Genomic DNA, 23,399 nt, shown 5'->3' with positions numbered 1-23,399 from the left:
TGCTTCTTTGCTTTACATCATCCTGATTATTAATGTGTTAAAGCAAAATATAATTAAATGGGTCACGACACAAGGCTGTTTGTTTTGGTAATCTGACTTTTAAAGTGCTGGTAATTGCAAAAATGCTGTCATTAGTAGAATCTTAATTGTTGGAAATAGATGCCAGAAAGATTTGGATGGGTCCACTATCAACAAAACCCCTTTTGCTTTGCAGGTCTACATTGCCATATCCTGGTACCGAACGAGAATATGAGGTAAAATACATATTTTTAATGTATTTCAATTAATCTAATAGTATGAGTATTTTTTTTAGAGGGTGTAGGTAAGATAATGTTATTCTTGTCAAGGATTCTTGATGAAAATTTAAACTTAATTCGTAAGAGTGTACATGTGTTCCTAAGACTGAAATTGTAATACATCAAGATGTTCCTATGATTTGGGGAGATTCACATCTTCCTATAGTTAACTTTGTTGGATTATTTATGTACAATGCATAGAGGAATTGGATGGAAAAATGCGTAAGTGAATTTGCACAATATTAGATTTACTAATAATGCAACTCCTGAGGGGTGCACTGAGCATAATAGTTCACTCAAATATTTATATTACTTGAGATGAGCACATTTAAATCTCTTCCTTTATGTAAACATGGTGTAAACAAGCTGGATGGGGAAACAAAAAGCTACAAAGGATTGATTTTATCATGAAAATAAAATAGTCTTTGTGATGGACTTAAAACCACAGCTTCCTGAAATGAAGGTAAGAGGACAGTCAACCGTGGCTGATATCTAAGCATCAATGCCAATGTGGCCTGATAGAATGTGAAGCACTATTGAAGATTCATGCAAGTAAAGATTTGGATGGCCTTTGAAAAAGAAGTGATGTTTTATTCTTATCATAAAAAGGGCTTGGAAAAGAGTTGTTACCTTAGATTTTCTTTCCCCTTTAAGAAAGCATATGAGTTTATTGTTGCACAGTGTAATATTTGCATCTAAATTAATTATGTTAATTTTTAGGTGTTTCTTCAAGACCTCGTAAGAAATTTAAATGATGAGGGAAATGATAAGTTCAGAGAATGCAATTGGGCTGATGCTTTGAATCAGTATACTGAGGCTTTAAATGTAGCTCATTATGCATCTGAAGAAGTCAGTATTGTAAATGGAGTAATAGAAAAGCTGTATGCAAATCGTGCAGCCTGCTACTTGAATATGGTAAGATAAAGGGCACAGCAACATAGTTCTAATATTTGCTGATACATTTTCTTTCTAATTGTTTCATATTTAGACCTTTGATCATCTTTTGTGGAAATGGAAATCTGTTTTGTAATTTTGCTTCAAAATTATCCAGCTTTAAAAATTGGTATCTTTCTCGGGTACACTCTGTTTAGTATCATCACTGAACCCAGATCTGTTCTCATCTATATACTGTGCATGCACGCTTCCTACAGAAATAACTTAATAATTATTTTGCCCAATTTATTTCTTCCCCATTATTGTTGTAAAGGCTAAAGCTAATTGTATCACCATCTTAAACAATATTTCTCACCCGTGCAATTCTTGTCATTTTAGGGTCTCTATAATCGGGTATTAGATGATTGTGACAAAGCTTTACAGTTGAATGATCGTAATTACAGAGCACTCTATCGTAAAGCAAAGTCCTTGAAAGAGTTAGGAAGGCATGAGGAAGCCTACAAAGTTGTTGCAGAGTGTTCACTAGCTGTGCCACAGGTAAGTAAGGGAAATGGCAGTTGCCTCTACTTGACAACCATTATTCAAGGCATGCTGTACTTTCAACCCATTTATACTGTGCAGTGATTATTTATTTTGAATATTACTTTACAAATCCTATATTCGGGGGCTTACAGTTTGTAATCTTTAAAGAAAAGTGGCATCTACTAATGCTAGTAATTTTATCAGAAAAGTGAGCACTTAATGTCAGGAGGTAATGTAGATATTTAGCTTTAAATTAGCAATCTGAATGCAGTAGTATTGCAACAGTGTTGCGGAAGCTATGCCTCAGTGTTCACTGTATTGAGGATGCTAGGATGTTGATTTTGTCTGTAATTTAACATGCCAGTTATTTTTTGCTCCCAGTCATGGAGATGGGGGTGGTTTGTGCTATCAACAGTTAAGGAACTTCCTGATAAAGAGGTAAAGGAAATAGGGCAGTTGAGCTTTGCTTAGGTTTTGTATCTGTTTTTCAATGCCACTTGGAAAGTAGCATTAGCAGAGTGCTAGAATCAGTATGCTTGTCCACTGTAATGTGATCAGAAGGCCATGGAGTTGGGAACCTAAAAATGTAGGATAAAATGATAAACTTGTGAGAAATAGGAAAGGGAGGAGAGAAATAAATCAACATGATTGATTTCTCACTTCACTGAAAGCTTTATGATTTTTTTCAGTGTCCTTTTGAGTCATATAATTTCAGCATTCTCCAGTTTCTAAATTGTTATCCAAGTTCCTACCACCTCCACCTTTCAGTATAATTTTTTCAAATGTCGTCTTCAGAATGAATGAAACACACAGCTTTAGATCTTTTGAAAGTAATAGTGTTTTAAAATTCATTGTGTTTTGGTGCCCTACAGCTGTTTAACATTCCCTTCATATGCAAGTGTTAAGGGGGAGTTTTCTGCTGCTATTTGAATCCAGTGTTTTTGTTCTTTTCCCAAAACTGCAAAGTACTAGAAAATCTATTGTGCCAAACAGTAACTGAAATCATTTTCTATTATTAATAACAAACTCATGAATGGGAGAAGGCCATTTGGACCTTCAGATCTGCTCTACCATTCATGAAGGTCATAGTTGGTCTGTTTGTTGTCTTAACTCCACTTTCCTGTTTGCATTCTCTAACCCCCAATTCTCTCATATGTCAAAAATCTGACTATATCTGGAATGAATTCAATGATTCGGCCATCACTGCCCTTTGCAAAAGAGAATTTTACATACTAATCATCCACTGAGAGAAATGAAGAGATTTCCTATTTCTGTATTAAATAGGAGACCTCCTACTTTTAAATAATGTCCCCTCGTTTTAGACCATGCCATGAAAGGCAATATCTTCCTGGTACCTATCCAATTAAGTCCCCTAATATCTTATATGTTGTTGGTAGGATAATCGTGTTTCTTTTCAGCTCTAAAACACCCAATTAGTTATACCTTTCTTTGTAAGGCAAGTCCTTTGGCCCAGGAATGAGTTGAATGACCCTTCTGAATTGCTTCTTGTGCAATTATTTATGTTTCCAATAAGGAGACAAAAACAAGTGTATTACTCCAGGTGTGACCTCAACAGAGCCCAATACAACTGCAGTAAAACCTCAGAACACTTACATTCTATTTTTCTTACAATAACCATCAACATTCGATTTGCTTTCCTAATCAACTTCTTGTACCTGTAACTTTTTTGTGATTAATGTCTAAGGTCATTCAGATCCGTCTGTCCCACCACTGTTTGCAATTTCTCTCTATTTAACTACATTATACTCCCTCTGCAAAATTTTTTCAGACTAATTTAAACTATAGCTAATTCCTTTGATGACTCTGACTTTCTTTTGGCAATTTACTTTTGCCTTTGACAAATTTAGCGACATGTAGTCAGCCTTCCCTTCAAGCCATTGATATAAATTGTGAATACTTTGTAAACAGCACTGGCCCTTTGAAACTCCATTTAGTTGCAGCTTACCAATGTGGCTAGGATCTTTACTCTCTGCTTCTTAATAGCTAACCAATCTTCTGTGCATGCTACTATGTCACTTCCTACACTATTTGAGCTTATTTCCTGCAGTAATCGCTGATATGGCATATTTATCAAATACCTTTTGGAAATGCAAGTACACAACATCTACAGGTTTTCTTTTTATTAACCTTCCTTATTATTTCCTCAAAAAAATCATAAATTAGCTAAACACTTTCCCTTTCACAAAGCCACATTGAATCTGCCTGATAATGTTACGATTTTCTCAGTACCTTGCTTCATAATTTTCTAATAATAAGTTCTAACAATTTTCCTTCCCAAAGGCTAGGCTAAGTGACCACTTTCTGTTGTCCTCCTAATTAAAAAAAAGTGTTACATTTATTAATTTTGAAACTGTGGAGATCCTTCCAGGAGACAAAGAATTTTGGAAGGTTATAACCAATGCTGCTTCAATCTGTGCAACCAAGATTCTAGGATGCAGCTCACCTCACATCAGGGACTTATTAGTCTTTAGGTACAATAGTTTTCCACCACCTTTTTTCCCCTTTGCAAATATTTTAAGTTGTTTTAAGTTTAGCAGTCACTATTTGCAAAAAAATTCAGAAAGTTTTCTAAATGTGAAGACAGACATAAAAGACCTGATCAATACCTCCACTTTCCTTGTTTCCAGTATCAATTCTTCAGATTCAGTTTCTAGTGTGCTCTTATTAGCTTTAATTATACTTTTTTCTTCTTTAAATATTTGAAGAAAATCTCAATATTTGTTTTTATATTACTAATGAGCTTTCTCTCATCTTTTGATTTAACCTTTCTTGTTTATAGTCACTCCTTGCTGGTTCTTAGAATCTGATCCACCAATCTTTGCAGACCTGTACATTGTTTCTTTGAATTTGATACAATTCTTAATTTCCTTATTTAGTTATGGGCAGTGCATCCTTTGCAAAGAGTCTTTCTTTTGCACCGGGATAAATCTTAGATCAAAGTTGCTAATACTTCATTTAACATTTGGATCTCTATCTTGTCTTATAACCCAATTTACTTTAACTCCAACCCTTATAGTTGCCTAGCTTTTAAAAAAACTGAAGTTGCTGGAAATCAGAAACTAAAACAGAAATTGCTGGAAAAACTCAGCAGGTCTGGCAGCACCTGTGGAGAGAAAAGACATTAATACTTCAGGTCTAGTGACTCTTTTCAGAACTGATGGTAGCCAGGAACAAGTTGTGTTTCAGGCAGAAATTAGGGGAAGGGGTAAGGAGTAAATGATGGATGGAGATAGAGTAGAAAGAGAGAGTATAGTTGGACAGAGTGGAGACTGGTCAGCCTAGGAGAATGCAGAGATGGAAATGTGTTGCTGGAAAAGCGCAGCAGGTCAGGCAGCATCTAGGGAACAGGAGAATCGATGTTTCGGGCATTAGCCCTTCTTCAGGAATCGTTGATTCCTGGTTGTCAGTTCCTGAAGAAGGGCTAATGCCCGAAACGTCGATTCTCCTGTTCCCTAGATGCTGCCTGACCTGCTGCGCTTTTCCAGCAACACATTTCCATCTCTGATCTCCAGTATCTGCAGACCTCACTTTCTCCTAGGAGAATGCATAACTGCTAATGGGGACTGTTAGTGGTTAACAGTGGATTGTGTGTAATAGCAGACCATGTGACAGGGCTAGGCTTGGGGTGGCACAGTGGCTCAGTGATTTGTACTGCTGCCTCACAGCACCAGGGACCCGGGTTCGATTCCCACCTCGGGCCACTGTCTGTGTGGAGTTTGTACATTCTCCCACTGTCTGGGTTTCCTCCCGCAGTCCAAAATTGTGGGGGTGAGGTGGATTAGCTAAATTGCCAATAGTATTCAGGGATGTATAGGGTAGGTGCATTAGTCAGGGGTAAATGTGGGAGAATGAGTCTGGGTGGGTTACTCTTTGCAGGCCAAATGGCCTGTTTCCACACTGTAAGGAATCTGTGGATTGGGGTAAGGACGTGGGAGAAGGTGCCTCAAGCCCTAAAATTCTTGAATTCGATATTGAGTCCAGAAAGCTGTAGAGTTCCCAAGCAGAAAATGAAATGTTGTTCTTCCAGCTTGCACTGAGCTTTGCTGGAGCACTGCAGCAACCTGAGACAGATGTTGACCAGGGAACACAGTGGTGTACCGAAGTGATAGGCAACTTGAAAGCTTGGGGTCTTTGTAGCGGATAGAACATAGGTATTCTGTGAAGCGGTCGCCCAGTCTACAATTCATTTCCCCAGTGTCGAGGAAGCCACATTGTGAGCAACGAATGCTGTAAATTAGATTGAAAAAAAATTGGCAGGAGGGAGGACGTAAGTGGGCAGATTACACCTGTGATTGCAGGGGAAAGTGCTGTGGGAATTTAAGGAGTGAACAGGAGTGGACCAGGGTGTACCAGTGGGTAAAGTGCTTGTGGAAAGCTGACGAGGGAAGGGAAATATGTGTCTGGTGGCATCCCCCTTTCCATAATACTGGAACCTGTGCCCCATGAATTTACATTATCTTTCCCTCACCAATCTTTCAATTTAAACCTTAATTAGATTAGATTAGATTAGATTACATTACAGTGTAGAAACAGGCCCTTCGGCCCAACAAGTCCACACCGACCCGCCGAAGCGAAACCCACCCATACCCCTACATTTACCCCTTACATAACACTACGGGCAATTTAGCATGGCCAATTCACCTAACCCTGCACATCTTTTGGACTGTGGGAGGAAACCGGAGCACCCGGAGGAAACCCACGCAGACACGGGGAGAACGTGCAAACTCCACACAGTCAGTCGCCTGAGGCGGGAATTAAACCCGGGTCTCAGGCGCTGTGAGGCAGCAGTGCTAACCACTGTGCCACCGTGCCGCCCACTTGATTTGCAGACCCTCTTTACTGGTCTTCAGTATGTCTAACGTGGTGCCACTATTTAAGAAAGATGGTAAGGACAAGCCGTGGAGCTATAGACAAGTGAGTCTGACATCAGTGGTGGGCAGTTTATTGGAGGGAATCCTGAGGGACAGGATGTACATGTATTTGGAAAGGCAGGGACTGATTGCGGATAGTCAACATGGCTTTGGGCGTGGGAAATCATGTCTCACGACTTGATTGAGTTTTTTTGAAGAAGTAACGAAGAGGATTGATGAGGGCAGAGCAGTAGATATGATCTGTATGGAGGCGAAAGTGAGGACTGCAGATGCTGGAGATTAGAGTCGAGAGTTTGATGCTGGAAAAGCACAGCAGGTCAGGCAGCATCTGAGGAACAGGAGAATTGACATTTTGGTCATAAGCTCTACATCAGGAATGGTGATCTATATGCACTTCATTAAGGCATTTGACAAGGCTCCTCATGGGAGGCTGGTGAGCAAGGTTAGATCACATGGAATTCAGGGAGAACTAGCCATTTAGATAAACTGGCTCAAAGGTAGAAGACAGAGGGTGGTGGTGGAGGGTTGTTTTTCGGATTGAAGTCATGTGACCAGTGGAGTGCCACAAGGATCAGTGCTGGGTCCATCACTTTTCATCATTTATATAGATGATTTGGATGTGAGCTTAAGAGATATAGTTAGTAAGTTTGCAGATGACACCAAAATTGAAGGTATAGTGGACAGCGAAGAAGGTTACCTCAGATTACAAAGGCACGGTGGCACAGTGGTTACCACTGCTGCCTCGCAGCGCCAAGAGACCCGGGTTCAATTCCCGCCTCAGGCGACTCTGTGTGGAGTTTGCACATTCTCCTCGTGTCTGCATGGGTTTCCTCCGGGTGCTCCGGTTTCCTCCCACAATCCAAAAATGTGCAGGCTAGGTGAATTGGCCATGCTAAATTGCCCGTAGTGTTAGGTGAAGTTTAATTTAGATAAATGCAAGGAGCTGCATTTTGGGAAAGCAAATCTTAGCAGGACTTATACACTTAATGGTAAGGTCCTATGGAGTGTGCTGAACAAATAGACCTTGGAATGCAGGTTCGCAGCTCCTTGAACGTGGAGTCGTAGATAGATAGGACAGTGAAGAAGGCATTTGTTTTGCTTTCCTTTATTGATCAGAGTATTGAGTACAAAGTTGGGAGGTCATGTTGCAGCTGTACAGGACATTGGGTAGGTCACTTTTGGAATATTGTGTGCAGTTCTGGTCTCCTTCCTACCGGAAGGATGTTGTGAAACTTGAAAAGATTCAGAAAAGATTTACAAGGATATTTCCAGGGTTGGAGGATTTGAGCTGTATGGAGAGGTTGAATAGGCTGGGGCTGTTTTCCCTGGAGCATCAGAGACTGAGGGGTGACCTTATAGAGGTTTATGAAATCATGAGAGGTGTGGTTACGGTAAATAGACAATGTCTTTTCCCTGGGGTAGGGGGAGTCCAGAACTAGAGGGCATAGGTTTAGAATGAGAGGGGGAAGATTTAAAAGAGACCTAAGGGGCAACTTTTTCACTCAGAGGGTGGTGTGTGTGTGGAATGAGCTGCCAGAGGAAATGATGGAGGCTGGTACAATTGCAACATTTAAAAGGCGTCTGGATGGGTATATGAATAAGAGTTTCTTCACTCAGCGAGTCGTAAGTTCATGGAATGCCCTGCCAGTAGCAGTGGTGGACTCTCCCTCTTTATGGGCATTTAAGCGGGCATTGGATAGGTATATGGAGGATAGTGGGTTAGTATAGGTTAGGTGGGCTTGGATCGGCGCAACATCGAGGGCCAAAGGGCCTGTACTGCGCTGTATTCTTCTATGTTCTAAGGGTTTGGAGGGATATGGGCCGGGTTCTGGCAGGTGGGACTAGATTGGGTTGGGATATCTGGCCGGCATGGATGAGTTGGACCGAAGGGTCTGTTTCCATGCTGTACACCTCTCTATGATTCTACATCAAGAACCACAACTTTAACCTGTCCCTCCAACTCCAAATTTTTCTTCAGCCCAGTGAAACTTGCACAACACCTGGAATTGGCAGTCAGTGTATCTTTCTGGACTGTTGCTCTTGGCTATGGACAACTGTGTATACCCCCTTTAATATATGATTCCTTCAACCATTATCATCCTATTCACTCCCCATATTTGAATAGCTTTAGTAGCATTGTGCCATGGTTAATTCACTCATCCACTTTGTTGCACTCGTTTTCATCCATAAAGGCTGCAGGAACCTCAAACCAGTTGCATAGTCATAAGGGCTGATATTCCTCCACTTCTGGCTTCTCGATCCCCTTAACTGCTTTACCCACAGATATTCCCTGCTCTCTCTGACAGCCTTTTGGAACTAAGTATCTGGGTAACCATCCCTCTCCCTGATGAATCAGGTGTTCTACAGCTCTGGTTCTTGACTCTGAGCTGAAGCTGCTCGAACCACAGAGATTTACTACAGATGTGGTTTCCGTATATCCCATGCAACCTGCAACATCTACAAGCTGCATCGGCAACACATCCCCTGTACTGCAATCATTACTGTGCATTTTAAGTCATTGATCATCTATCGATTTATAATAAATCCTAATGTCCCACTGAATTTTGCAGTGGTTTTGTTCATCTGTTTTAGTTAGTTTAAGATTGTGATCTGCCATTTTGGAATTCAGCATGTGCTTCTTAAACCTTTGTTGCCTATTATGCATATATTAATTGTACAAAAAACTAGTTTTAAGGGTTAATCAAGAAATGTATTAAAATTTTATATTTCAGGACGATCTTGTAATAAAATTAACCCAGGAACTGGCTCAGAAATTAGGATTAAAAATTCGAAAGGCTTATGTTAGAACACAGGTGAGTACCAGTCCTTTACTGTGAGCTAATATCTTAAGTTTTCATTCAGAGTCTTTGTGCTGTTATTTTAATAGAACATTTCATCATTCTTTTTAGCCTCCCTTGACTCCTGTTGTTGCTGTCAGCTCTTTACCTTCTGCTGAATCTTCTAACCAAGTAAGTACCATCTTGTTAATTTTTGAGTGTTCGGTATTATATGTGTTCAATATCCATGAGCTTCGAGCCAAGTTTTTTGGTGATTCGTTCAGATTGTTTTGTTGATACAACAGGCATGTTTAAAATACTTGTGCAAGAGGATTGTTACATCAAAAAGAAATTTTATTTTAGCAGGGTGTAAGGGAACTATTCCTCCAAAAAGTAAAACTTTCCCTTGGTAACTTGAAAATTTGAGAATGTAATATTAAAAGTGTTGGCTTTATATTGTGACGAATGTAAACATAAATCTGGAAAGCTTCTCAGAAAATTCAAATTTTTGTCATTTTAAGTTTCGCTGTTTGCATATTCAAACTTTTTAATTACCTGTTTAAAACAGCGTATGACCAATGGAATGCATTGGTGCCAAACCTTCATGCTCTCAGATTAAGTAAAATGTTATTTTTTTTCCTGATTTATGTGAAGCATATTGGGGCAGCCTTTTTTATAGCATCTGAAGCAATACTGGTGTAAAACACCATTTTGTTTCCCTGTCCAGCTGATCATTGAAAATGGAGAGATAATAAAACTAATAGGAAATGTAACCTATAAAATAATCAATTGCTTATTTAAATAGTTGGATTGTGGGGACTGAGAAAATTAATTGTGAACTTAATTTTTGTACAGCTTAAGTGGATTTAGAAGCCCTTTTCTTTTTAAAACTATTGTAATATCTTTCACTGAAAGGAGTTGTGGAGGTAAACTACACTGCTGTGTCCCTGGCTTACCAGCTGAATGAGGTGCCTTACATGGATGTGCTACCTGCCCTTGCTCTTAGCACATATTGAAAGGATGGGAAAAAGAGCAAAATGGTGGATGAAGAAAAGGAAACATTGCTTTTGACCAACATATAGTTGATTCAAAGGTGGAATGTCTCTGTAAAAAACTATGGAACTCCTAGCTTCTCGCTTAGAGCCATCAAATAGAAAATTTATATCAGTTGACAATATAACGCCTTCCTGACCACTTTACATACGAGTGCCAATTAAATAAAAATTGTGCACTTTGAAGGTTCATGTCACATAATAGAGGTGAACTAGGAACTGAATATTTAAGGAGTTATATAATCTCATATCATAAGAGTGTGTCTTTTTTATGAGTTTGGTGAACATAATTATAAATGGCTTTCTTTTCTCTCTCTTTAGCCTACCAGTGGTTTGGATTCTGTTGAAGATATTGAAATAGGTAAAAGGAGCTTAATTTTGTCATGTTTGTTCTTGCTGTCACAAGAGGTCTGACTACTGTTATCACTTTTCCAATGATTAGGCATTCATATTCCCAAAGAGGTCAGATAAAACAGGGCTGTGAAAGTATATTATATTTAAAAGTTGACAGAGAATTAGTGGATGAAATTTATTAATATGCTTTTTTTGAAATGCTTTTCTTTTGTAACCTAAGAGATCATTTGTAGATTAAATCTTAATTAATAACTTTTTATGAGGCGAGAATTATCAATTTGACATTATCACTTCCTTTTCGCAGATTTCCCAGCAGTGAGTTCAGAACCTTCTGTTTCTTCATCTGTCTCTTTGGATGATATCTCTCAAACACTATGTGATTCAGCCTCAATTCCAGTCGTTTCTAATTCTGCATCACCCACTCCAAAACTGTCGAAGAAAACCAGCCTGTGCAATACTGCACTGGTGAACGGAGAAGAAGTACCTTTTTCAGTGCCTGAGTCACGTTTAGAATTCAGTGATGGTGACAAAATAGGAGACGATTTGGATGAGCTGTTAGATTCAATGTCCACTGTTGAAGATACTCAAATGGTAAAATAGAACTCTGAACTTCTCACAAAATACTATGCCTCAGTAAATAATATCACTAAGAATGTTTAATGCTGTGAATTCCTGAAAATCATAATTAATCACATGATAGTGTAGAACTTGAGAAATGCTGAAAGAAGAGATGCTGTTGAAATCTTTTGTCCTGCACTCATCAGGGCAGATGTAAGAATGCCAAATTTTGAAGGGAAGGACAGTTTATATTGTGTGAAACAAGATACAAAATGGTTGACAAGTCTGATTAGTTGAGCTGTTGGCTTGGAGAATGGACCAGAGAATTGTTCCCATGCTTTTGCTTAGTTATGAAAAAGGCACAATACCTCAAAATTCCTTTTGCTTCATAACATTCAAGCTATGTTCCTAGTGCTGAAACGTTGGATGAGAGTTGATTTGGCATAGTTTGGTGGTAACAACTTGATGGGCTGAAGGCTTCTTCAGTACTGCTTGATTCTATGATTCTACAGAACTGCATACATTCAAAGTGACTTCAGGAAGAGATAGACAGTGAAAAATAATTTTACGACCAATTGATCAGATCCAAACTCTATTGCCTGACCCCATCTGTCATGAATTAAACAACTCAGTAGAGGAGGCGACTTCACAACTATCCCCATCCTCATGGAGTCATAGAGTCCTACAGCAAAGAGACAGGCCCTTTGGCCCAAACTCGTCCATGCTGACCAAAATATCTGCCTCCATTTCCCTGCAATGGGCTCATATCCTTCTAATCCTTCCCTATCCATGTATTTGTCCAAATACCTTTTAAATGTTGTTTATACACCTGCCTCAACCACTTCTGCTGACAGCTCACCCATCTGCATGTCACCCTTTGTGTAAAAAAGCTACACCTCAGGTTCTGATTAGATTCCCTACAGTGTGGAAACAGGCCCTTCAGCCCAACAAGTCCACAGTGACCCTCCAAAGAATAACCCACCCAAACCTATTTCCCTCTGACTAATGCACCTAACACTATGGGCAATTTAGCATGGCCAGTTCACTGACCTGCACATCTTTGGACTGTGGGAGGAAACCGGAGCACCCGGAGGAAACCCACACAGACACTGAGAGAATGTGCAAACTCCACACAGACGGTCACCTGAGGCTGGAATTGAACCCGGGTCCCTGGCGCTGTGAAGCAGCAGTGCTAACCACTGAGCCACCGTGCCACCTTTTATTCCCTTTTATTCTTTCCCCTCTAACTTTAAACTGATGGTCTAATCCTTGATTCCCCAGTCCTGGGGAAAAAGACTGAGTGCATTCACCCTATCCTTGCCTTTCATGATACTATACACCTCTATACGTTCCCCCCCTCAGTTTCCTATGCACTAAAGTAAGAGATCCTAGCCTATTGAATCCAGGCAACATCCTTGTAAATTTCTTCACTCTTTCCAGTTTAATAACATCCTTCCTGTAACAAGGTACCAACACTGAACACAGGACTCCAAGTGCGACCTCACCAACATCTTGCATAATTGCAACAGAACTTGCTAACTTCTATACTCAGTCCCCTGACTGATGAAGGCCAGTGTGCCAAACACCTTTTTTTACTGCCCTGTCTACCTGTGACTCCACTTTTAGAGAACTGTACACCTGAACTCCAAGACCTATCTATTCCACTACACTCTTTAAGACTCTACCATTCACCATGAAACTCCTACCTTGATTTGCCTTTCCAAAATACAAGACCTCACACTTACCTGTATTAAACTCCATTTGCCATTTCTCGGCCCACTTCCCCAGCTGGTCAAGGTCCTGCTGCAATTTCTGATAACCTTTTTTTACTGTCCACAATACATCTATTTTAGTGCCTTCTGCAAACTTACTAATCATGCCTTGTACATTCTCATCCAAATTGTTGACATAGATAACAAACAGTAATGGGCCCAGCATCAACCCCTGAGGCACTCCACTACTCACAGGCCTCCAGTCAGACAAACATCCTTCCACTATTACCCTCTGCTTCCTACCATCAAGCCAATTTTAATTCCAATTTGCCAACTTACCCTGGATTCCATGTGATCTAACCTTCCAGAGCAGCCTACAGTGTGGAACCTTAGCAAAGGCATTACTAAAATCCATAATGACTATGTCTACCACCCTGACCTCGTCAACCTTTCTGATCACTTCATCAAAGAACTCTAACAGATTTGTGAGGCATGATGTCCTACCAACAAAGTCATGCTGACTACTCCTAACCAAATTTTGTCTTTTCAAATGCATTTTTATCTTATCCCTCAGAATCTTCTCAAGTAACTTTCCCACCACAGATGTTAAACTTATTGGTCTATAATTCTCAGGCTTTTCTTTGCAGCCTTCCTTGAATAATAGCACAACATTTGCTACCCTTTAAATTCGGGGACCTCACCCATGGCTAACGATGATGCAAAAATATCAGGCAGGGTCCCTGCAATTTCCTCTCTAGCCTATTCTGAGCAGTGTTCTTGTTCTGCTCAGGACCAGGAGGTTTATCCACCTTCATACATTCTGATACATCCAACACCTCCTCTACTGTGGTATGGACTGTCCCCAAGATATCATCCATCACCTCCCATTAGTTCTCAAGTCTTCATGTCTTTTTCCATGGTAAATGCTGAGGAGAAATATTCATTGTGAACCTTGCCCATCTCCTGCGGTTCTACACGTACATGCTCTACTTTTAGTCCTTGAGGGGCCTTATTCTCTCTCTCAAGTTATTCTTTTTCCTTTAATATACTTAAAGTACCTTTTTGGATTCACCCTAATCTTCTCAGCCAAGGCTGTCTTGTGCCTCCTTTTTGCCCTCTTGATTTCCTTCTTCAGTGAACTCCTGTAATGATGAAGGAGTCTGACACATTAGTGCAAAGATCTTCAGCCAGAACTGCTGAGTGGATGATCTATTATACCTTCCTCCAGATGTCCACAGCATCGCTGTCTTCATTTGAAGGCACTGGATACAGCAAAGGCTACGGGACTGACTGACAGTGTTCCAGCAATAGTAATGAAAGCAGAAATGCTTCAGAACTAGTTGCAGCCCTGGCTGTGCTGTTCTAATACAGCTACAACAATGAAATCTACTTGACAAGACCAACTAAATTCCTGTCAGTACTCAGTCAACTAGTCAGAATCCTGGAACCTTTTCCTTAATACAGTTGTGCATGTCCTTACAGCGGGTCAAGAAGGCAGCTCGCCACCATCTTCTCAAAGGCATCTGAGGATGGGCAATAAATGCAGGCCCAGTAAGTAATGCCCACACCCGTGGAATGGATAAATTTAAAACACTGCATAAATGAAACCAGAAGTCAAAGATTATCTTTTCAATTATTATTTTCCATTAAAAATACAATTCCTGAGGGTTTCCAACAGACAACTCGAACATTTCTTTTTCCTGCTTTGTATGAAAGTCTGATTGCAGTACAAAGGAACCACTCTGAATACGTGTTTTTGGAGGGTTCTTCTATCTTTAGATTTGATGGTGGACTAGTTTTGTAGATCTTCAAGAATGATTGTAAAGGAGCTCAGACACTTAAGCATGTTGCAGTTATATACATAACTCTCCTGTGCACAGAATTCTGCCATATTTTAAGCTGTATAATTGGAATATCCTCTGGTGGTTTATTTCATATTTTGTGGCCTAATGATCCTATGAAAGCGCCTATTATTAAAAGGTGCTGTTTAAATATAGATTGTTATTGACAGTCGCACCCAAATAAACTGTGTCTCAGAGCACAAGTATATTTTTATCTCCCTGGGCATATTGAACTGATATCTCTAGATATTGGTATTCAAAATCAGATTAATATTCAACTAAAGTTACTTAATTGCCATTGCAAAATCTTAAGAGTAATTATACTCCTTTGAAAAAGATTTATTATTGATTTTGCCTATGAAGATGCAACTCAGATGTCATTAATAGAATCTTTGAGTTCTAGCATTTCAGGCCTGATGAGAGATTTGAATATCTTGCTGAACACTGATTTTCTGAATGAAAATGTCCTTGTTTATCACTAACATTTTCTAGTTTTGCATGTGTCTCATAAAACACATTTTTCTAATTTACTTATTTTCAACAAAAGAAGCAGCCAAGGTGATGAGAAAAATTAATTACTGGCTTGTTGTAAACTTGTCTTGAAACAAAACTCTTCTCCATTTTTCTCTCCCAAGTAGCTATCTTAATTGGTGGTAGTTGACTTATTACTTTGATGTTTCTTTGTAAGAATCTCCCGAAAGGCACATTTCCTAATCTGCTTCTTCATGGTATGTCATGATTTGGTGTGCACTGATTTTCAACTTTCACTCATATAGATAAATCAAATGTATCTAATAGCATAACTGATTATTTTTGCAGCTGCTTCGGTAAATAAAACTTTAAATATCCTATGAATTTGGAGAAGAATATCTTAAAATTTGTGTGAATTTAGAGATATGATGAATCAGGGCAATATTTTAGAACCTTTAGATATCATTTGAGTTACTCCACTTCGATTTTGAGATCTGCCCCTGGCCCATTACTGGAAGTACGTTACTCAGTGACACACTTAATTCGGGTATAGTTATCTTTTAAGTTGTTTTGTGGGTGGATGTGGTTTAAAAAGCTTCAAATATGTGTGGAAGAGAAGGTATATTTATTTGTCAGAAGTTAATAACTTTGCAAGAGAGTCGATTGTATGCTTACTTTGTAAGTCACAAGATTGCAAGTTTGAGCATAGTGAATGACCATTCAGCAGAACTGAGGCTGTGCAGCTTGATTGGAGGCAGTCTTTTGATTGAATCTTTCAACCAATGGTGTGTCTGCTTCCCAGACCTCACGGCACACTTTGGGTTTTCTGTTGACAGTCATGGCACAACTAACACCACGTGAAGAAAGGGTTTTCTGGTTATTCATTGTAGTTCATGGGCTCTTGCCATTTGTGATTTGGCTATGATATTTACATATTAAAAACCTGTGACTACATTTCAAAGATACCCTCTTCATTGTGAAATGCTTTGAGGTGTACGTGATCAGGCAGTGCATATATGCAAAATTGTTCTTGTAGCTATTTTCTGATATTGTGAATTGTTTGTGCCACAATGAAATTTGGTTTGATTTACTTGTTTACTTTGCAGAAGCCCATGAATCTTAAAGGAAGTATTTCTTCTAGCCTGCCAGCCAAAATGCCTTCCAGTATTCCTTGTCCTAGTTCTGTTTTGGTGCCACCACCCCAAGTTATAAGTAATAGTATTCCTTCAGTGACTCTGCCGTCAGTGTATTCATTATCCATGAATATGCTACCATATGATACGTTTGGTTCAAGAATGGACTCTTTAGATTCTCTACCTATTATGGAATCTCAGAGAGGTAAGAAATGTCCATTAAATATTGGATCAAAATTTGTTAAATTTGATAAACTATGTTCTTCATTTGATTATTAAATAAGAATTTGTCTTCATTCATTGGAAATGTTTTTTCTGCCTGTTGGCTTTCCTATAGACCTTAAATAGGTGAGCAGTTGCTCATACCTTTCTAGTGTAGTTGTTCAACATTAGGAACTTCACTGAGGACATCCCCTGCAGGCCATCTCCTCAAGATCAGGAGAATGCCAAGTGGTGACGAATTTACGTGGTCTTGTTTTCTCACAAAACTCTTGAAGTGACTTTGTCTGTAAGGAGGATAATAGAAAAAATCTTTTAGAATGGTGAAATCTTGACAAAACAAGCGAGCAGCCCTCAATCAGACAATAGTATTGACACTTCATGTGTACAGGTGTGAGAACCCCCCCACTTCTGCCTCCATTTATACAAAAAGCTAGCCCCACAAAATTGAAGGGCCTATGCAAATCATAGCAAAACCTCTTCCTTGTTCCTGGTTACAATAAATGGATGGCATTAGTTTTTATGCTGATTATCTCCACTTCTGTAGTCCAAAATGTGGAATCCTCAGTTGTTAGTTTCCAGGACTTGGAGGTCAAGGACAAATTGCTTTGTGATTGACTATTTTATCGTTATCATTGACCGGATCTCTCACCTTCCCTGATTTCCAGCATCTGCAGTATATTAGTATTTCATTAGAGAATTCATCAATGTTTTCCAGTTGGAGTGGCTCCCTTTTAAAGGACAGTGAGTTCCAACTGGGCTGAGGGTTGTTTGTAGTGAAGCAGCCTTGGCAACATTTACATTTCCAACCTGAAGTGAAGTCTCTTGATTTGGTTAATTTCAGAACAAACTGTCACCCTTTTGAAAGCTGCTATTTAGAATGAAAACACTTAGGCATGTTTCATATAATTGGCTTCAGAGAAGAGGTTTGACAAATGTGATGTTTTGCTTCATGGTTCTTTACCTAGGAGAAAACTAGCATGAAAAAGCAATCAAAGAAATTCTTGGTAAGATTTGAATAAACTTGAATAAAAGTTATAGCCATATGCTTTATTTTCCTCCCAAGCTAAGCTCCTTACATTTTTAGACTAAATCTGAGTACTCTTCAACTAGGCGTTGAAGGCAGTCAATGCTATTGTTTTATTAATGGATCTGCATACTGCACTTGGACATAGATACATCATTGGTTGTGAAGGAGTCTGAGGCTTTAACGCTGCAGTATTTTCACGTTAACTTTTCTCTTTGAAAGCGAAACCCCCAGGTCTTGGAGTCGGGGCTGGCATACAAGGACATAACAGTACCTCTTCTTACTTGCCTGTGAGTAACTGTAATTGATGCTAATTTTGATAAAGTGTATGGTAACACATATTGTGATTCAATATTTTATAGCACATGATCAGCTGAACAACATGGCTATATTTAGTGTTATTGGGGCAGTTCAGTTGACGGAGGGAAAGGAAAAGAGATCGAGAAAAAAAATTGTAAAAGCAAGCACATTTTGTTGTTAACTATTTAAACTTTCATATCTATCTTTAATGACCAACCTACTATTATCTGTACTACTCCTGCCTTGACAAGTAGATGCAGTTACAAACATATGAATTAGAAACTGAACCAGGAGATTCAGCCTTTTGAGCCTGCACCGCCCTGCAGTAAAATAATAATTGTTGCCTTAATCCTATATTCCTGTCTACCTCCCTTTATGTTTCTCTGCAGTGATTACCTTGAATTGAATGTGACATAAAACTCTTCTGATCGTTAAAATTGTTACTAACCATATTAAAGCAATGCATCTTCCTATAGCAACTCCCATCCACCATTAAAAGTAAAATTGATTACAGAATAAATGCAAGAAATAAAACGGGTGCAGCAAAAAAACTAAAGATCTTTGAGTGAGTAGAAAATTTCAAAGTAAATGTAGACTGAAAAGGAACACACTAAATCGAGGTCTAATAGCAAAAGAAATCAAGTGGAATGTTGGAGGTCAAAGAGGAATAACAAGATTTAAGTTGTTTGAGGGAAGGTCAGGCAGCCATAAAGGAAGGCAGTAAAGGATTTTATGTAAAATTTGAAGATAACATCAAAATGGTTAACTGAAAGACTAACTTCAGGAAGGAAGGCATAGACGGACTGAATTTCCTTGTTTTTTATTTAATACACAAAAATTACGATGTTTTGTGGTGAAGAATAAGGAGAAGAAATACACCTTAAATGTTTTTAAAACTGGATGAACAGAGGAACTAAAAAGCTTGGGATTGTGATGTTAAAGTGGGAGAACAGATTTTTATTTTAAATTAAGTGATCATTGGCTTTACAGATAGAGCTATACAATAGAGTGCAAAAGCAAAGACGTAATGGCCAGCCAGTACAAATCTTTGGTAAAGTTACTTGTAGAATGTTTGTCCAGATATGCTTCCCTACTTTAAGATCAGGGTGGAGAAGATATTCACTTAGAGTGACGATACCGATAAGGAATCTCTAGTTATGAAAAGAGAGGCAAATTATAATAGACACATGGAGGTGCTATATTGTGATAGGCTTTGCAGCTTCCAAAAAATCAGCAGCACACCACTAACCTCAAAGAAACCTCCCCACAAAGATCCAGCGATCTTTATTTGCTGTTTGCCTCTGGCATCAGTTCAAGAGGTCAGCCAGGTATGCTGCATCTATGTCAGAAAGCTGAGCTAAGTCATCAGTCACATTGAAATGTTCTCACAGGCAGAAAAAGTAGGCAGTTGAAATTTTTTTTTATCTTTAACATTTAATTTAAACTTTTGAAGTAGTGAAATAAGCATTACAGATTGCAGCAGTTCAAAAAGGCAATTCCCCACCACTTTCTCAAGGGCAACACAACTTCAATATCGTTACTGTTGCTTATTATGTCCAGGCCACTGAATGCTTTCAATTAATCAAATAGACACTACTGCCTCTGGTCACTAGAAACTGTAAACAGAAGATTATTTTGCTCCAGGTTCCTTAAATAAAATGGATTGGGAGGAATTATTTTTACTCACTTGCCTTTAAGGGTATGGGATGCACCAACAATGTGTGCAAAATCCATGGTAGTTTTTAACATGCTTTTAAAATAAATACATTACAAGAAAGGGCCAAAGGCAGGGGAATGAGGCTAAATAAATATCTCTGAGGAAGTCGGCATTTCCAGTGCTGCAGAGGTCTACTATTTGATGAAATGCTTTGAGGTGTCCCAAGGACGTGAGAGGCACTATATAAATACAATTTTCTTTCTCTTCCTTTGCAGCTATCTGAAATTTGCAGCCTTAAATCTACCTTCTCATCTCTTTGGTAGGTGACAGGAAAGAAAAGAACACTGTGTGAGACATTGGAGAAAGAAGGAGACAGACATGCAGAGAACGAAAATGAAAGTGAATGAGAGGCTTGCACAGTGATAGAGCGAGAAAAGCATGGAAGAGTGCAAAGTTGAGAGGAGAAAGGAATGAGGCATACAGAAGAGAGGAGATAGACCAAGAAAAAAAATTGCCTGAAAAGAGAGGCTGAGGAGGAGACAGTAATGAAAAATGAGAGAGGCATACAGTGCAAAAGAGGAAAATGGCAAGACTTTGAAACTATCATGTCCATGAGTAGTAGCTTACAAGATTAACTTATTTTAGTGCAAATTTCCTTCACTTTCTTACCATGTTTGTTGAAGTGTCATTATTAATTGTGTAAACTTAGTTCATTCAGTAGATCTCTTGTTAGGTTGCTATGAGGCAGTTCAATAAGTCCTTGGTGTCTTGCTCTGACAGTTGGGTCAGTAACTGGCTCAACAAATATTCTGTTCATTTAAAGCAGTCACCAAATGTACTGCTGATAAATACAGGGAAGTTGAAAAGAAAGAAGGTGGGGCAACGTAGGAAATAGAATAAAAATTAAATGGCCAGTGCAACCAAATAAAACATGCAAGACTAGCATCTTAACCATGCAGTTGGGACAGCAGACGCACTTGACAGCAAAACTTTAAAGAGCTGGTGCAGCTGAAAAAGCATGGAAGATGAGATTGGGAGAAAACTATTGAATGATCTCTGGGGTATAAGGAGATTTTAAGACTTAAGTGTGGGAAGCCAGGGTGAAATATATCTTGACCTATAAATGAATAATGGGATGACAGAAGGAATCCCAGAATGAAGATGGCTAATATGAAAAGGTGATCAAGGATGACGAGGGAGTAACGCTTGGTACAGACAGCTGGGATGGAGGGTAGAAATAATTGAAAAGACTGTGGTTCTTGTTAACTGGCAGCCTATGAAAGAGGAAGAGAAAGTGAAATCATAATCAAAAAGTGTGGCGCTAGAAAAGCACAGCAGGTCATGCAGCATCCGCGGAAAAAGAGCGTCGACATTTCAGGCATAAGCCCTTCACCAGGAATTCCTAATGCGGGGCTTATGCCCAAAACATCGACTCTCCTGCTTCTCGGATGCTGCCTGACCTGCTGTGCTTTTCCAGTGCCACACCTTTCAAGCCTATGAAGGAGGAGCTTACAATAAAAACAGTGCAATAGAAACTCAGCAGGTTTGACAACTTGCTTGGAGAGGGAAACAGATCTAATGTTTTTTGCATCCCATATCACATTTCTTCAGATCTGAAATTTTTATTTCAAATCTTTGGCATTGGCACTATTTTGCTTTTGTTGAAAAAAGACTATTCCTTTGATCTTGGGATTAACTTTGATTATGGTGACCATAATGGAACAGCTTATTAACAACACACAAGGCACTGCCTGTGGAACCTTGTTCCTGCAAGGAATTAAAATGTGTAGGAAAATGCGTTGTTGTGGGGTTTAAATAGCCAGAAAAGCAAGTGGGAACCAAAAAAAAAAGTTTTTTTTCCCCCCAGAAGAAAAAGCTTGGTAAGTGTTTGTTGGTATTTCCTTTGAACTCAGCCTTACCCTCCAAGATAAATTTATCAGTTTTGATGTGGAACTTCATTTTTGAATTCACCAAATAAGTAACACATATAGTAATGCCCACAAAATGTCCAGAAAAGATTGTTTAAATTCCCTTCAGTTGGAGAAGGGATTGCAATAATGCATGGCTTTCTGTGTACTTGTCAAATGAGGGAAGTTAAACCTTGGCGTACATTGGTAGTAGTACCACAAATACCCTATATCTTCTATTCCTTTCTTTGATAATTATCCTATGTTCTATTTTCTTTCTGAATCCGCACTTTGTTAGATAAAGAATAGCAAAAGTAATCCTACGTTTTATTTATTTTTAACTAAAATGTAAAACTTAATTTTCTGGTGTTACTGAATCTGATGAGGTTTGTTCGGTGGAATATTACATGAAAATTATAATTTTGTGTCGGGATATTTCCAGTAGCTTCCAGATACATAATTGTTAACGTACTTACATTCTCGATTCATCTGAATGCAAATCTCATGCGAGGTGTCCATCTTAGTCACATCTGTGCAATGTTCTGTAAATCCATGTACATTATATTTTGTTTTCTGAGAACCTATACAATATGTTTAAGTTTAAAGTAAGCAAGGAGGTGAGGCAATGTATATTATAAAAATGAACAGACCAGTCATCTCTTAGAAATGTCATGGATATTCATGGTGAAGGGATTAGAGTGGTGCTGGAAAAGCACAGCAGTTCAGGCAGCATCTGAGGAGCAGGAAAATTGACGTTTCGGGCAAAAGCCCTTCATCAAGAGTAGCTCTATTCCTGATGAAGGGCTTTTGCCCGAAACATCGATTTTCCTGCTTCTCGGATGCTGCCTGAACTGCTGTGCTTTTCCAGCACCACTCTAATCCAGAATCTGATTTCCAGCATCTACAGTTATTGTTTTAACTATTCATGGTGAAGTTAAAGCTAGTTAATACTTTATAGCTAAAATAAAAGAAAAATAGTTTTTTTTCAAGAGCCATATCTTGACATATCACTTATAATATCCTGACACTATATAAATCCCACCTTTAAATGGGAATATATCTCTTCAGCAGAGCAATGAATAATTCGACTGGAATTGTAAAGGAAAGCTGCTGCTTTGTTATTTTGTTTGTGCAAATAATAGCTGATTATAACTCAGTCATACTATTTGGAAAATCTGTTTCTATGTTCTATGTTCTAATTTTTAAAAACGCAAATTTATATTTCAAATTCCAGCTTTTAAAACTTATCTATTTCACCAAGCTTGTTTTTCATTTTCTTAGAAAAACACCAAAAATTAAGTTGGTCTCTTTTTGTTTCTAATTTATAATTAAAAATATGAAATTGTGCTTCTTCACTCACCTGACTGCCTCAGGTCCACACACTGGCATTTGTCAAATGTATGTCACATTTTAAAGTTAAAAATTCAGATTGTGGTATGAAAATGATTTTCTACTTTGCAATTTTCAGTACACGTAAAAATACTTAGCAAACATTTTCTGTATTCATTCTTTCTACAGCTAAATAGTACAACCAGTCTGTTCAGTAGTAACAGAAATATAGGAGTTATAGGTCAAAATGGAAGTGGCTTGTCAAGAGGATCAGAAATGGGAGCAAATGAATTATCCACACAAACACTAGGTAGAAATCCGCTGTCGGACACGCATGAATTTAAGCAGGCCTGTCCTTCGTGCTTTAAAATAGGTGAGAAAAAATAACTTGGTTATGTTCTTCAAATTTTCATCTTATAAAATGACCAGCACTTATCTGTTCATGTGCCTCTACATAT

At 38.7% G+C, this 23,399-nt stretch overlaps 1 protein-coding gene across 6 annotated transcripts in view; it reads left to right on the top strand.

The window, feature by feature from the left end:
* zc3h7a (zinc finger CCCH-type containing 7A) overlaps window positions 1-23,399 on the top strand; it is a 111,776-nt gene that overhangs the window by 47,571 nt on the left and 40,806 nt on the right. For all 6 annotated transcript variants that reach the window (XM_087997687.1, XM_087997684.1, XM_087997682.1 and 3 more), the window contains 10 exons: window positions 215-254; window positions 1,017-1,211; window positions 1,569-1,727; window positions 9,337-9,417; window positions 9,514-9,573; window positions 10,755-10,794; window positions 11,092-11,378; window positions 16,476-16,707; window positions 17,971-18,038; window positions 23,131-23,314. In XM_087997687.1, the coding sequence (XP_087853813.1) occupies window positions 215-254; window positions 1,017-1,211; window positions 1,569-1,727; window positions 9,337-9,417; window positions 9,514-9,573; window positions 10,755-10,794; window positions 11,092-11,378; window positions 16,476-16,707; window positions 17,971-18,038; window positions 23,131-23,314 (1,346 nt within the window). The remainder of the gene's footprint in view (window positions 1-214; window positions 255-1,016; window positions 1,212-1,568; window positions 1,728-9,336; window positions 9,418-9,513; window positions 9,574-10,754; window positions 10,795-11,091; window positions 11,379-16,475; window positions 16,708-17,970; window positions 18,039-23,130; window positions 23,315-23,399) is intronic.

Source organism: Chiloscyllium plagiosum, unplaced genomic scaffold, assembly GCF_037043375.1.
Source record: "Chiloscyllium plagiosum isolate Xiang-an unplaced genomic scaffold, Cpla_swu_hap1 HiC_scaffold_20, whole genome shotgun sequence".
Classification (NCBI taxonomy): Eukaryota; Metazoa; Chordata; class Chondrichthyes; order Orectolobiformes; family Hemiscylliidae; genus Chiloscyllium; species Chiloscyllium plagiosum.
This window is presented reverse-complemented; position numbering and strand designations above follow the sequence as displayed.